General features: G+C 36.3%; 1 protein-coding gene across 1 annotated transcript in view; it reads right to left on the minus strand.

The window, feature by feature from the left end:
* Nucleotides 1–6,181: 6,181 nt before the first annotated feature.
* LOC148943110 (cysteine dioxygenase type 1-like) overlaps nt 6,182–14,771 on the minus strand; it is a 36,222-nt gene continuing 27,632 nt past the window's right edge. Inside the window, exon 5 of the mRNA XM_089102017.1 lies at nt 6,182–6,495. Within this exon, the coding sequence (XP_088958143.1) occupies nt 6,197–6,495 (299 nt within the window). The 3' untranslated portion in view covers nt 6,182–6,196. The remainder of the gene's footprint in view (nt 6,496–14,771) is intronic.

Raw genomic sequence — 14,771 nt, forward strand, 5'->3', positions numbered from 1 at the left:
TACCAAACCTAACCCAACCTAACCAAACCCTGAATGGGCCTATATAGGGGGGGGGGGGAGGCTGAAATTCATTTCCGATAGAAATGCTTATTATATTCGTAATCAGCATAAAAAAAGGTATCGAATGGTATATTCACTTTAGTCCTAACTCAATAATATGATTTGGTAGATATTGACCTATTCATATACGGTGAGCCAAAATCAAAACCTGCATTAATTCAAAACGTTCAAAAATTAAATAAAAAAAACAAGTTTTTTTAACTGAAAGTAAGGAACGGCGTTAAAACTTAAAACATACAGAAATTATTCCGTATATGAAAGGGGCTGCTTTAAGGGGCTGTTCGTTTTAAGTTTTAACATCGTTCCTTACTTTCAGTTAAAAAAACTTGTTTTTTTTTATTTAATTTTTGTTTATCCAAGAGTCGCCCCAGCCACCTTATAGCATAACGCAAATATGATCTGTTCTCACACTAAAAATATTACTGCGATAATTGGGAGGCTGTTCTTTCCTTCACATTCATAGAAAATGCTCAGTTAAAATATATTATCTCGAACGAGGAGATCCTAGAGGTTAAACCTCCCCTCTGCAGTGATCGCAAGGACCTCTCATGAAAAGTTAGGAAATTTGACCCTTAAAAAGGCACTACTTGAGGGTTTGGGCACCCCGTCCTCCTCAATGATGCTCACTGATCTCTCCCCCTCCACAATAGCTGGTTTGTAACATTGCAAAACTGTAAAACCGTTCTACACAAAAGCAATTCATTTTGAATGGACTGTGTAAATGTTTAGAGACGAAAGTGACAGCACAACCTCTAAAAAGGGGGAATATTTATGCAGCTTTCCTAATTATAAGCAGATTGCTCATTTCAGATATTTCACTCTATACCATTTTAGCTGTTCGACCCGAAAATTTTGGTTTATGGCACAAAATGTTGTGCCAATATTTGTGGCATAAAATTCAAATAGTTCGTTACCATGAACTGTTTGAAACAAACAAAAGCAATCCTTTTTGGCAGCAGGCACCGAATATATGGAGGCCGCAAAAATTTTATTTCATATTCAGCAATCTGTCCTGTGTTCCAACTTTCCGCAAAAACCGATGAGTATGAATCCTCGCCACTTTCTATCCTTAAAAGGATGTCAGAAGCATCCAGGAAAATCAAAAGTGGCAAAACAGGAAAAACATTGCTTCTGCAACATAAGAAGCAGCGTTTCTACCCAACGATACAGAAATAGAGTATTAAAATGTCAAAAAAGAGCAGAATTATAGTTGGATAATAATCACGAACACTATAAATAAAGTAACAATTTTAGTGTGTCTATCTAACCAAGGCCGAGGGTGATTACTTGAAATTCGTGTAATTCAAGTAATCAAAAAAAAGGAAAAACAAGATGGTAAAAAGTCAATTACAAGCTATAGCTCCTGCGTTAGTACACGAAGTTCTATTTTAGAGGTTAAAAATTTCTATCTAAGGATTTATTACACCCAATCATCTTGTCGTCGTCTTACCCGCCGTTCTTTGCAACACTTAAAAAAGCAACACGTTCGGACGCATTTGCATCATATTTCGTGGATTTCATTTTTTTTTTCAAAATCTTGATGAGCATAAGGGGACCTTTACACTTTATGCTTGGCGGATATCGTTAGAGCAAAAGGTACGCTTTCGAACACATTCCTATTTTCAATATTTACGGTTTTCAATACGCTAAAAGGTCTTTCCCTAACAACGTTTTAACAGAGAAGACAAAAAATCAACCGAAACACTTAAAGAATGTTAGCAAACTTTGGCACTCCACTTGACGTCTTGATGGACGCCATACAGCTCCAATAATCAACCGTATTTCTGCCATTATCAAACTATTCTTTAGACAATATCAATTCCCACAACTTTTTCAACTAATCCAGAATCCCACGAGGTTTGACCAACTTTTGGACAGAAAAGGCCATAATGATCCCTTGTTTAAACCAGAAATAAAGCATTAAAGCAGGTTAAAAACTTTTAGAGGAAAAATGCTTAAAATGAAGTATTATACTCGAAATATTGTAGAAGTGGAAGCCCTGATGGGAAACCCAAGTAAGTAATTTTCGTGTTCCTCTGATTATTGATAACCTTTGTTGGTGGGATGACTGACTTCCGATGTTGGCAAGGCAGCCTTATTTCCAAACTGTGTTTCCTAATAGAATATTGACTAACTTGTTTATATTTAAAAAATAAGTTTCTATAAAAATATATCCACCGCAAGAATCTACTTTACATGGTGATTCCGAATTGTTAATATTCATAAAGTTTTAAACACCCAGTCAATCTAATTAAAATGAGAAAATCCGAATAATTCCAGAAACAAGACCCCCATTCCCTAAAAAAGGAGTAATCCTACAGAAGGCCAACGAAATGTTGACTTTTTCCTTAAATGATTCAAAAACAAAATTCACAAAAAAAGTTTTGCAAAGAAAAGTAAAGACCTATGTTAAGCCTACGACGACCAGAAATTTAAAGTTAAATAGCAATTCAAGAGTAAAACCAATAGGATCACTCTCAATGATTAAGTAAAAACCCAAAACGGACAGATATTACAATAGCTAATAAAGTCACAGTCAAAAAGAACAGAAACTACCACAAACAGGAGTAGGGTTAACACCTCTATGCCTTCTAAGGACCGGAACGTCATTTGCGTATTACTGAAAACAATTTTTATTTCGAGCTGGGTGCTTTTATTTGTCACAATATCAACAAAAGAAAAAAATTACCATTATAACCAAGACTACTGAAAAGGACTAACGAAATTTATATTGCAAGTTTAATATATATTTATATTCATTCCTCAAGTCTTGTTCTGAAAGTCTCAACAATTTTGGATTTAATAACGCTATTAAATGAAAAAAAAATCAACTGCAAGTAAGGAACGACATTAAGAACTTAAAATTGGACAGAAATTATTCTGTATCTGAAACGGGCTCCCCCCTCCCCAACACCTCACTTTTTTACACTCGGCTCAACACCTCGGCTAACTGCCCTCCAACCTTTTTGGTGACTTAAAAAGGGCACATTAACTTTTAATTTCCGTCCAAATAAGCCGTCTACTGAAACAAAGATAATACACGGAGCCCACTTCGCTGTTTATTTAGGTAGGGCTATTGTACTGTCTATGAAAGTTGATCACTAGCACGTGTTCATTTGTTTCTTTCTTAGCTTTTCTTCATGGAGTGATCATGCCGAACCATTAGTCTCAGAACATCAGAAGAGGTCACATTCGATTGAAAATTCAGAGATCTAGTGCCTCTGTAAAGCAATAACAGGTATCGCGCTGCAGGGAAGTGCAAACTTCTCCTATATTTGTCGCAAAACAAACAAATATTTTGACCTGGCTACGGTCAAAATACAACCGAGCCAATTACCACCATTTTGTGCCACAAGCCACGGCCTCGCAGGGGCTGTGGCCTCCCTAAACATAGCCTACATACCGTGGAGTACATACACAATGAATGGTTATTATATAGGTTGTATATGTATTACTATAAACGGTCACACAATATTGCTCAGCTGCACACCTATTGTTGGGTGTAGGGGGAGGATGGGAGGTCAGTGGATAGTTTGCAGGCCGAAGGTGTAAGATTTAGATATCACAATTTAAAAAAACCATTTTCAGTATTGCAGACTGCATATACCCTCCAAAAAAATGAAGGTACACCTTTCACAGTGGGTGGTTTTCATTTTCGAAATATTGCTGTGTTATAATAAAAAAAATGTAAAAAAAGAACTACCCCTAGGTTGTTCGCGAGTGCAGTATGTTCATGAGAGAAGTAGACTTATGTGACAGAATGATTAGTTATTATCGCTTTAGCAGCCGTAGCAGATAATGGACAGTGAGTGGTTTAAATTATTATATTGATCTTGGTTAGTTAAATGCCAGGCTCCTCTACGGAAATAATGCAACGAAAGCTAAGAAGAGAAACGAACAGTTGATCTACTTTAAATTCCAGGTAAGGGAATGTTTGGTTTTCGAAGGTGACAGAATTTCATCCAACAAATACGGTGAACTGGATTGTGAGAATGGCCTCTGCAATGAAGACAAGAATATAAAGGGATTCACCAAGAGGAGAAAAAGCGTTCCATTGCGTTAAATCAAGACAGAACGGTTAATGCCAAGTACTTAACAAGATTTGATGCTACTTCAGAAGATTCAGTGAGATGCTGCTTACCCGGCTGTGACAAGTAAACGAAAGTTCCTGTAAGGAATATCTCTACTTCTTCATCGTAATGATGTTTGCGAGGGCCTAAATCTTTACAAAAAAAATAAAAAAAATAACGACAGCAATGGAATATATCGAGTGTTATTCTTTATCTTATAACTGCCGACCTAGAAACAAAACTATGTAGCCACAACCCACAGCCCAGCTGGTTGGATACCCCCCCCCACCAGGAACACAAATCGAATTCTATTAGAATCGTCTTAATTAAAAAAAAATTGTCGGGTAATTTAAAATTTCGCCGAGGTCAGCCAGAAAAAGTCCGTCAGGACTCAGGAGGTTATCCTATCTACGAGGGAGCTTAAGGAGCTTTACGCTATAGTATAAACATATTATAGATACTTGTTGTACTCTCAACAGACTATAAACTAAGATTTAGCGCAAACAGCGAAGAATAGGGAGTGGAAGCTCTCCTCATATATTAAATGAAAAAGTTAACGCTCAGTTCAAACTTTAACATCGCTCTTTACTTGATTTAGCAAAAACGAAATTGTTTTTTTCTGGCTCTTTTCAGCACAATATTGAGGGTAAACTTAAATAAAAGGAAATTCAGTACCCACTGAACCTTAGCATTAAAGCTTACCTTCTGTATAGCAATTATTCGAAGAATACCCCCCTCCCCATAAGAAACTTTAGATTTTAATCTCTTCTACAGCTTAAGCTCCTATACCAAATTTTAATATTTTAACCTAAACGGGGCCCCATCACTAGCCCGGGACAGGACAACCTGGAGAAGACTGACGGCGCTGTCAACTAGTTCCCTCTACGCTGGCGACCATGCTGAGCAAGAGCGTTCGAAGTAATTAAGTCAAAAAATAGCTGTGCGATCATTGTTGATAAACTTTGTGCAATATTTAGTTTTAAAGTTCCTGCATTTGGCTATAGATGTATATACGACACAATATATTTATCAAAAGTAAAAACTATTTACTAAGTCTTGAAATATTTAATTTTGAAAATCTCAATACATCTTGGCAAACCACGTTCACTCATGCCTACGTAGTCTATTAAACCAATATAATTAAGCTGCCTGATTTTGAGTTAAAACAGAAAGAAATTGAGAAATTGAATTGAAAGGAAAACATCCGATTTTACATGATAGAGAAAAATAGCATTGAAAAAGCTATATTGTCACTAAAAATGGCATATTAGAAATTTGTTCACAGCAGAAAAACGTGGATAATGCAAACTGACATGCTTTTTAAAGATTGAATAAATAAAAATATCCTTGTAAAATGAAAGTTACCAGTAGTATTAAAATTGAAAGTGGAACAGAAATTGCACAATATATGAGGGGACTGCGCATCTTTAATCCCCAGCTCTATTGGTTATAGTTTGAGTAAACTATGAAGCACTTAAAATGTGTAAAATGTCCTCCATAGGTCTTTTTGGGGTCCAAGTTGGACCCCAAAAATGATCTACAGAAGAGGGAGGATAGGCTCTTTAGCTTTTCGTCGAGGAATCTACAAGAGGATGTTGTTCAACCTCAACGAAACATAATTAGAGGTAATAGCAAACATCCTAAGAAAAATTTGAGAGTCTGGAGCATATCTGATCTCTGCAGGAGGGGGTGGAATACACGAATTCTAGTCAGGGTATCTATCAAAACAAGTGAGTGGATATCAACTAAATTTCATCAGAAGTATTATTTTATTCCTAAGTTATGCATCTCAGAGTCCCAAGATTTGTTCAACCTCTGTAGGGGAGAATTAAGGAAGGAACACATATATACACATATATGGTAGGTGTATTGGATCTCAATTAAACTTCTTAAGAATTAACAGGTATGGCCTTTGTTCCAGCTTCACAGTTTTTGTGTCCAATCCAATGTACATGGTCGCTAGTTTTGCTCCACAGCTTTGGCCTACATATCACAGGCGTAGTAACAGTTCCTGCGGTCCCGGAACATGAGGTGTACTATTCTTCGCCTCTTAACAGCATCTCATTTTACAACTTGCTTCGTTTGATCTTTTCTTTCAAAAAATGAGTGCTACCCGTGATAATTTTCTTTTTTTTCACTGTCTCTAAGAAATCTCTTTCATAGCTTTGGATTTCATAGGAAGTAAATAAACTTACATTTCTGCATTTTTCGCCATACCGGCTCCAGAAAGTTATTTTGCACGATGTCTTTTGGCCAGTTCTTTCATCAAACATTTGGCATTGATCATATGGCGGACAGTACAAATGAAGACTGACTGCTGGATCTGTGTGGCTTGGATTTTCAACTCTGTGCAATCCCAGAGAATCTAAAAAAAGCAAAACGATGTATATTATCGTACTAAGTATGCGCAATTACGATGGATTTCTTAGAAAGTATCTAAAGTTTTGGATAAAAAAAGAAACTAAATACAGTAAGCATTTGACAGCTATGACCTTAGACTATGCTCTAAAGTTTCTTTCAGACTATGTTCGGTGCTTGTAGAATTTTTACCCCGGCTTATTGATTATAATGATGAAATTGTGACTTGATTCTTAAATTTGGATGCATAAATGGTTGAAAGTATCAGAGATTACATATATCATTGACATTCATCCCTATAAGGTAGGTCATACTAGTAGTTTCCAGGGCTAATTTAAAGCTGATATTCACCAAAAATAACTGCTTTCCATGAAGTTATGACCATATTAGTTCCGGATGGAAATCTGAGAGGAGCACTCCAAGAACAGTTGGATATGAAACTGGAGATAAGAATTTCTTATTGTAGATAATGGATGGAATGATATTATGAAAAAAGTCTGGGAGTGCAAATTAGCAGAATATATATATATATATATAGGGAGGTACGTTAAAAAAGGAGCTAGGAATGGTAGCTGCAAAGCTTAATTTTGGAGAAGAGAGAAGGATTTTGCATAGCATGCTTCTGAGTGACAAATCCTATTAGAATAAATGGAAAGTAAGAGATGTTGAGCGGTTGTTGAAGTATCAATTAAGAAGATAGAATGGAGGCTATGGATGAAATTAATGAACATATGGAAGATTCAGTCAGAGTGCACAATAGCAAAATAATGCATTTGCGTATTAAGAAACCAAGAGAAAGCAGGATGTTCAGTTAAACTAACGGAAGTAACTTGTCCCGTTACAGATAGGAGCAGGCATCAATTTGTAATCAAACAAATGTTAAGGAGATATTTACAGAAGGTTTTTGGAGTGAGTTAAGCCATAATAAATATGCTTTAGGTGCTGATATTAATGTAAATAAGTTTTGCACAAAGTAAGAAATAAGATAGGCTACCTAGGGTTATAAATTTTTTTTAATTAAACTCTCTTATATAAAAAAAAAGTTGGTATGAATGAGTGTAGTAATAACAGTCTCTGCGTAAAATTACTGAGGACCTTAAGATACGACCTGACGGCAATGGATCAGTTTGGATCCATTACAGATTAAGATTGGATTGGGGCCTGAATTATTGACAAAGAAAGAGTCAACGAGAAAAAACAGTGAGACAAATTTTGACAATGCGGAAGTGAAGGAAGAAATATTTGATGTGGAGTTAGAGACGGTACTAAAGGGGTTGCAAAATAAAAAGGCTTCGGGTTCTTACAGTATGGTAAATGACTTGTTGAAACATGGTGGCAACTGGTAACAAAGCACGAGATACTACACTGAGACATTATGAATAAGATTTTTGATAAAAGGGAAGCAACTTCTATCTAAGGAAACTGTTATTAAACTCTTCTATAAGCGTTGTTATAAAAGTGAGTGCGGCAATCACAGAGGGATTAGCCTGATTTATGAGGCAAAAAAATTACTTCGAGTGATCATACATATTAGACTAGAGATCCTGTAAATAAAGGATTAAGAAAAGGAAATCTAGCAGAAGCAGAAAGGAATATTCCTAGATTCTATAGGAAGGGGAGGGAAAGCACTGACCAAACACACTGAAATGAATAAAATAATTAGGGGGAATTGAAGAAAAGGGGTGGAACTACATATAGGATACTGGAAGGACAGTATTCACAGTCTTAAACATGTTGGATATTTTGCAGAGGAAATGTATAAAGATAGTTTTAAATTCGTTCGAATTGCTTTATATCACGCAAGAAGTTGCGCGGAACATTTGTTTTGGTCGCACTTTCTAGGGGTGCAATAGAAGAAAGTTTATGATGGTTACGTCACATTTTATGGCTGAAGCATGATAGGTTCTTTAAAGTTGCCCAAGTTGGTAGTCCATTTGGGGCAAAAGAAAAAGCAGAAGTTCCTCAAATCGGGTTGAAAAAAGTTATTTAAAGGAAGAAATTTACGAGAAAGAGTAAAAATCGAAGCTCTAAACAGATTAGGAAGAGATATAGAGTTGTCAGCCCCCTAGTCCCCTTTTGCCAATATTTTTTACGCACGGAATACGTATCCACAGCAGCATTGATAGACTGAGGGAAATTGACACAGTCCAACTATGCAAGATTTCACCCATCACACATATCTATTGATAGGAAGAAGGCCCCTCAAATGTACACTCAAAAGGACCCACTGGTTTGTCCATAAGTCCCATGAGTTGCAAACCTTCTCCCAGTAATGGGTTAAATTGCATGGTGATGCAGAACACCATCGCGAGAGGATCCTCTATAGGAGGACAACTGCGGCAGGGCATTAGATCCAGATCTATAGACAACGGCTTCTGCAAAGGGCTGCCTCGACCTTTTCGGGGTACCTGCAAGACTGGGGACCTTGCGGTCAACTCTATTCCCACTTGAGGAGTGGCGCCCCTCGAGGAAATTATAGCCTAGTAAACGACACAGCATTCGCACGGGATTCTGACTAATGGACAATTCTTCTGGGCTTGGTATGTTTTGATGGGCATCTTTGGGCTGAAAAACCTCTTCCTAGCTAATTTATCTATTATGGGTTGCCTCCCCGTAGTAGCATAATATTTGTAGGCATGAATATATAATTAGTCGGAGGTAATAAGCTTGAGGATGTCTGTACAGGATTTCGACTCTTGTTGATAGAAGAGCATCGCTAAGTGCTGAAAACCATGTTGTGACCAAGAAGGGCCCAGGATTGCACAAAGCCTCCGTTCATGGAGGTCCCAGGAACTTCTTGCTGTCCAGTTTTAAGCCAGTTTAAGCACTTCTGTGTAGAATTGAGATGATATGTAATCCCCGTCCTGCAATGCTATCCAGGACCCTTGCTTTCCTTGGAGCAAAAATAATTTCAACCATTTAAAGAACTTAAAAATTAGAACTTGGAATATTACGGCATTAAAAAATGACTATCGTATTGACATTTTGACTGACGAATTCAGACAATTCGAATTGGATTTATTAGGAGTTTCAGAAACTCATATCCCAGGGGTAGGAAGCATGAAATTAGGTGATATAGAATTTGTTTACTCAGGCAGGAAGGACAGGGTACATAGACAGGGAGTAGGGCTCATGATGAATAAGGAAGCTGCTAAGTCTTGTTTGGGCTGGGAAGGTATTAATAATAGAATACTAATTGCTCATTTTATGACTAGAAAGTTCAAGGTATCAGTTATAGTAGTATACGCCCCTGTAAAACCGACTGACGGAGATACTAGGGACTCTGATGAATTTTACTTACAGTTACAGGAGCAAATAGACAAGAACACCCAGGTTGGTAGAAATAGGGATAGATGGTATCCCAGCCTAGGTAAATTTAGTGTAGGAAAAGAAAACAGTAATGGATACAGACTTTTGCAATTTTGTAGGTATAACAATCTAGTTATAACCAATACGGTGTTTGGTCATAAAATGGCTCATAAGTTAACATGGTATTCACGTGATGGTAAGACAGCAAACCTTATTGATTATGTTATAGTAAACCGAAGACTGACAGGATCAATACAGGATACTAGGGTATATAGCACTACCGTTATTGATGTTAAAAGTAAAGATCACAATCTAGTAGTGTCAAGGGTTAATTTGAAGCTGAGATTTTGAAAGGGTAACTACGTCCCGGGAAATTATGATGTTGGCAGACTCCAGGATGAAAATTTGAGAGAAACTTTCCAGAAAAAGTTGAATACTAAACTTGAGAGTTTAAAATTTGACAATGTGGAAGATGGTTGGAATAATTTTAGAAAAATAATTTGTGAAGTTGCTGAAGGTTTATTAGGGAAGAAAGCTAGAACTGCAGCTAAGAATATTAGTGAAAAGGCTTTATTTTTAATAGAAAGGAGAAAGGACTTGTGCAAGAATCAGCTGAGTGATAGATCTTATGAAAAGAAAAGAAATGTAAAAAAAGTGGAGAAAACATTAAAATATAAAATGAGGAGGTGTGAAGTGGAGGCCATGGATAAAATTGTCGAGCATCTGGAAGATGCAGTTAGGCGGGATAATAGTAAAATATTGTACTGACATGTTAACAAAATGAGAGGGAGCAGTCAATCTGGACTTGGCCCAGTTAAAAAGAGGAATGGGGTCGCAATTAGCGATAAGGAAAAAACTAAAGAGAGATGGGCCGAACATTTTAAGAACTTGCTTAACCGAGACAGAGTTACAGGAAAAAATATAGAGGAAAATGAAAAAGTTTGTGATACTTTAGATGTGAAGGAAGATTTGTTTTGTGAGGAGGAATTAGCAACAGTACTAAAAGGATTAAAGAATAATAAGGCTGCAGCTGCTGATAGGGTGGTAAATGAGTATCTTAAATTTGGTGGCTCTGAGGTTAGAAATAAGTTATTGAAGATTATGAATATGATTTTCGAAAAAGGGGAAGTACCTAATGATTTTGATTACGAGCAAGCGTTCGATTCTGTTGATAGAAGAGCTTTAGTAAAGGTTTTATCCTTGTATGGTATGCCAGACGAATACATTAAAGTGATTAGTGCTATGTACGAGAATAACACTGCTGCGGTTAAGGTAGGAAATGAGGTTAGCAGCTGGTTTTGTATTAAATCAGGAGTTAAGCAGGGCTGTGGTCTATCCCCCTTTATATGGATTATTTTGATGGACTTTGTTTTAAGGAGCACAGGAAAGGCAATGGGAGACCACGAAATCAAATGGGGAGGAAAAAGTCTCCTGGACTTGGATTATGCTGATGATTTAAGCATCCTAGATGAAAGTGTGAGCAAAATGAATGAAGTTTTAGAGGTTTTGCGAGTTCATTGTGCTAGAATTGGTTTGAAAATTAATGTTAGGAAGACTAAGTCACTAAGGCTAGGAATAAGTGAAGATGAAAAGGTGACGTTGGGTAATGAAAAGATTGATCAGGTGGGGAGTTTCACTTACCTTGGTAGTATCATAAGTAAAGATGATGGGAGCAGTGAAGATGTTAAATATAGAATATCCAAGGCTCAGTGTGTTTCTTCAAAGTTAAAAAAAGTCTGGAAGAATAGGAAGAAGGTCTGCAAACCAAGGTTAGAATATTAGAAGCTACAGTGATGACGGTGGTCAAATATGGCTCTGAAGCATGGACGCTCCGAAAAGCGGATGAAGATTTGCTAGATGTTTTCCAGAGAAATTACTTAAGGATTGTTCTGGGTACGCGGTTGACTGACCGTATTTCAAACAATAGGCTATACGAAAAATGTGGTTCAATACCGCTCTCTAGGGCTATAATGAAAGAAAGGTTGAGGTGTTTAGGGCACGTTGTGCGGATGAAGGATGACAGATTGCCGAAGATTGTTCTTTTTGGCCAACCATTTAGGGCTAAAAGGAAAGCAGGTCGTCCCCGTCTGGGGTGGGAGGACGTCATAAAGAAAGATTTAAAGGAAATGGGAACTTCGTGGGCGGGTGTAAAAAGGGAGGCTTTGAATAGAGTGGGGTGGAGGAGGATCGTGCGTAGCTGTGTTGGCCTCAGGTGGCTTGGTGCTGCGGTGAGTTGTTAGTAGTAGTAGTAGTTTCCTTGATTAAGAGTTACTGTATTTGGCTTAAAGTACATTGTTTTGCATATCATTGGAGTTACAATTTGGTTTGTGTTTACACTTCAGTTAATAGACACTACAAAAAAAGAAATTCATTACTTGGCACTTTATATACAAGGTGAAAATTTATCCCCCCTCCATCCCCTATAAGTTTGAAAGGCCATATTTCCAATAAAAAAAGAAATAAAAGAAGTACTCGCCTTTCTGAGACCAACTTGATTGCTTAAATTGAAAGTTTTTGTTTACAAAATAGATTTTTCGTCTTTAGAAAAGAATCGACTTAAAAGAAGAAAACATTGACGAAATTAGTGGTCTTTTCAAAATATTTAAACTAAAATAAACGTCATAACAGGCTCTATGTTGACAAATGTTTACGACAAAAGACTAGTGTGTTGCCACCCTCAAAACCCAAGAGGCCTGATCGTCATATATGCTTTGCTGAAAACCAAATAAATAGCCTAGATTTAAAGTTTTCTTTAGTCTATGGATAGGCTTTTATACGACACAGTAACCTAATATAATAAAGCCAGTCATTTGTTCAAATACCTACGATCAGAGACAACGCTTTAGCGTTGTCTGTAGTAAAGAGCCTCAAGTCTTCAATGTACATATACTTTTTTTAGAGCCACTTTACAGAAAGTGTCACTTTATAGTTAGTAGAAAGTTTCGAGGTGGCTTATTCGACAGGAAAAATGAAAATTCTAGTGCCCTTTTTAACAGTCAAAAGTTATCTCAGGACAACCAGCCCATCTGCAACGCCCTTTACAGCTGCCATCCCCAAAAGCAAGACATCAGATCAGAATTTGGAGATAGCCAAGTATGCCTTTGGGGATGACATGACACCCCATAGTGCCTAGGGCAAGGACTGCTAGTTATGCAAGTTGCCCATCATTTACATGCAGTTTTTGATCCGAGTTTTTTTAGTTTTTGAGCATGTTTGATCCTGGGTCTTCAAAAGGCTTAGGTGAAAATTAAGATGAAAATTTCATAAAATGTTGAAAAAATTCAAAACATATTATGTGTACGCTGGTTGTTTAAAGGGCATATAAGTAATTATCTCAAGAACAGCTGAGGGTATTGAGTTGAGAATTTCAGGATATGCTGGATATGTTATTTTATATCAGGATATGTTATTTTATTTTTGTATCTTTTGTTGATGTTTTGAAAGATTAAAGGACACTGTTCAAAATACACTTAGTTCTCAAAAAAGCGCAAATGATGCAATATACTTCAGAAGGTTTACCGACAGAGGGGGGGGGGCGGGGAGGGGGTGCATTAGACAAGCTTCTCTTTGTAGTACTTTTTGGTAATTTTAAGCTGGACTTATTATAGGACTTTATGACAAACTGAATAAAAATGATCACTCTAAATATAACTTTTGGTGGGTGAGTTTAACAATAATTTAAGTAACTGAAACAGCTAAAAAAAAATCCTATTTTGTCTTATTTCATCAAAAATTAGACGGTTTAGATCTATTTTGGGCTACAGATTCACTCCTGAAAGCTTCACTCCCCTAACTTAAATACTACCCAATATGTTTTTTATAGGCCAAGCTTTGATAAACAACGTAGGTATTAGATTAAATGAATGGTTTATCATCATACTAGATCAGGATGAGGGTAGAGTTATCACATTGGATTTGATTCAAAACAAGAGGTATACTTTATGAAATGCGAGATCCTTTCGATTTTCTCTTTGTTTTCTGTAATGCGTATTTTCTGCTTTATGATAAAAACTTCCGATTGTGAATATACAAGTATTACCTTTTTTCGAATATTTTCATTTTGTTTGATTATACTCGACGTGGGAAGCAATGCTTTTTGTTTCGATATTTTGTTCAATGGATTATATTTTTACAGTCATTTATCTGCCAAAGACGATAACTTACAGCTGCCAACGGGACATATGGAACCACAAATGCCCACTTCTTTAGTTCCTTTAAATGTTAGGAATTTTAGTGGTTTGTGTCTCAGGATAGAAAAGGCCAGTGCATTGAAATTTCGTTTCAAAATTCAGAAGATATTATCATACTCACTTCAGTCGGTAAAAAAATTGTCGGTCTTGAAACAAAGCAAAATTTACAAAATTTCAGAAAAAAGATGCTTCGAAAACATTTAAAACAGCACAGGAGTTACAAATGTTAGTAGTCTTGAAGCAATGTAAATTATTATCTGACTATTAGAAAGTTTTTTTTTCGTAACATAGAAATAACCCTAATTCAGAATTAAAGACATTTTACTCAAAAATCTTAATTGAAGCAGACAGTGTTACCGTTTGATCTTTTATCCAAGCATACAAGTTAGTTTTTTACGAGTATCCTCGTCTAAATATTAACAAAATTATATGAAAAATATCATTCTTATGCTCTCTTTGTAAAAGCTTACAATTGAAAAAAATAGTTTTTTTTATTTATTTTACATGCATATAAATTTATTTATTTACTATAATTTTTTCCTCTTTATATAAGGTTTTGTGGGCCATAGTGTTAAGGCTATTGGGCTTCTGGGTTTCAGATCACCCACGCGTAGTATGTTATACATATTTGTTTTTTTTAAAAGTAGAGCAATAGCGCAGTAGCTATAATTCAACGCTAAAAGTTCATATAGACATGTAGACAAAAAGGTCATATGAACATATGGACATGTCATACATACTATGCATTCATTCTTATAGACAATTCTATATGATGTTGATTTTG

The sequence above is a fragment of the Artemia sp. Qi Xiang Cuo genome, chromosome 16 (assembly GCF_049724085.1).
Source record: "Artemia sp. Qi Xiang Cuo chromosome 16, ASM4972408v1, whole genome shotgun sequence".
Taxonomy (NCBI): Eukaryota; Metazoa; Arthropoda; class Branchiopoda; order Anostraca; family Artemiidae; genus Artemia; species Artemia sp. Qi Xiang Cuo.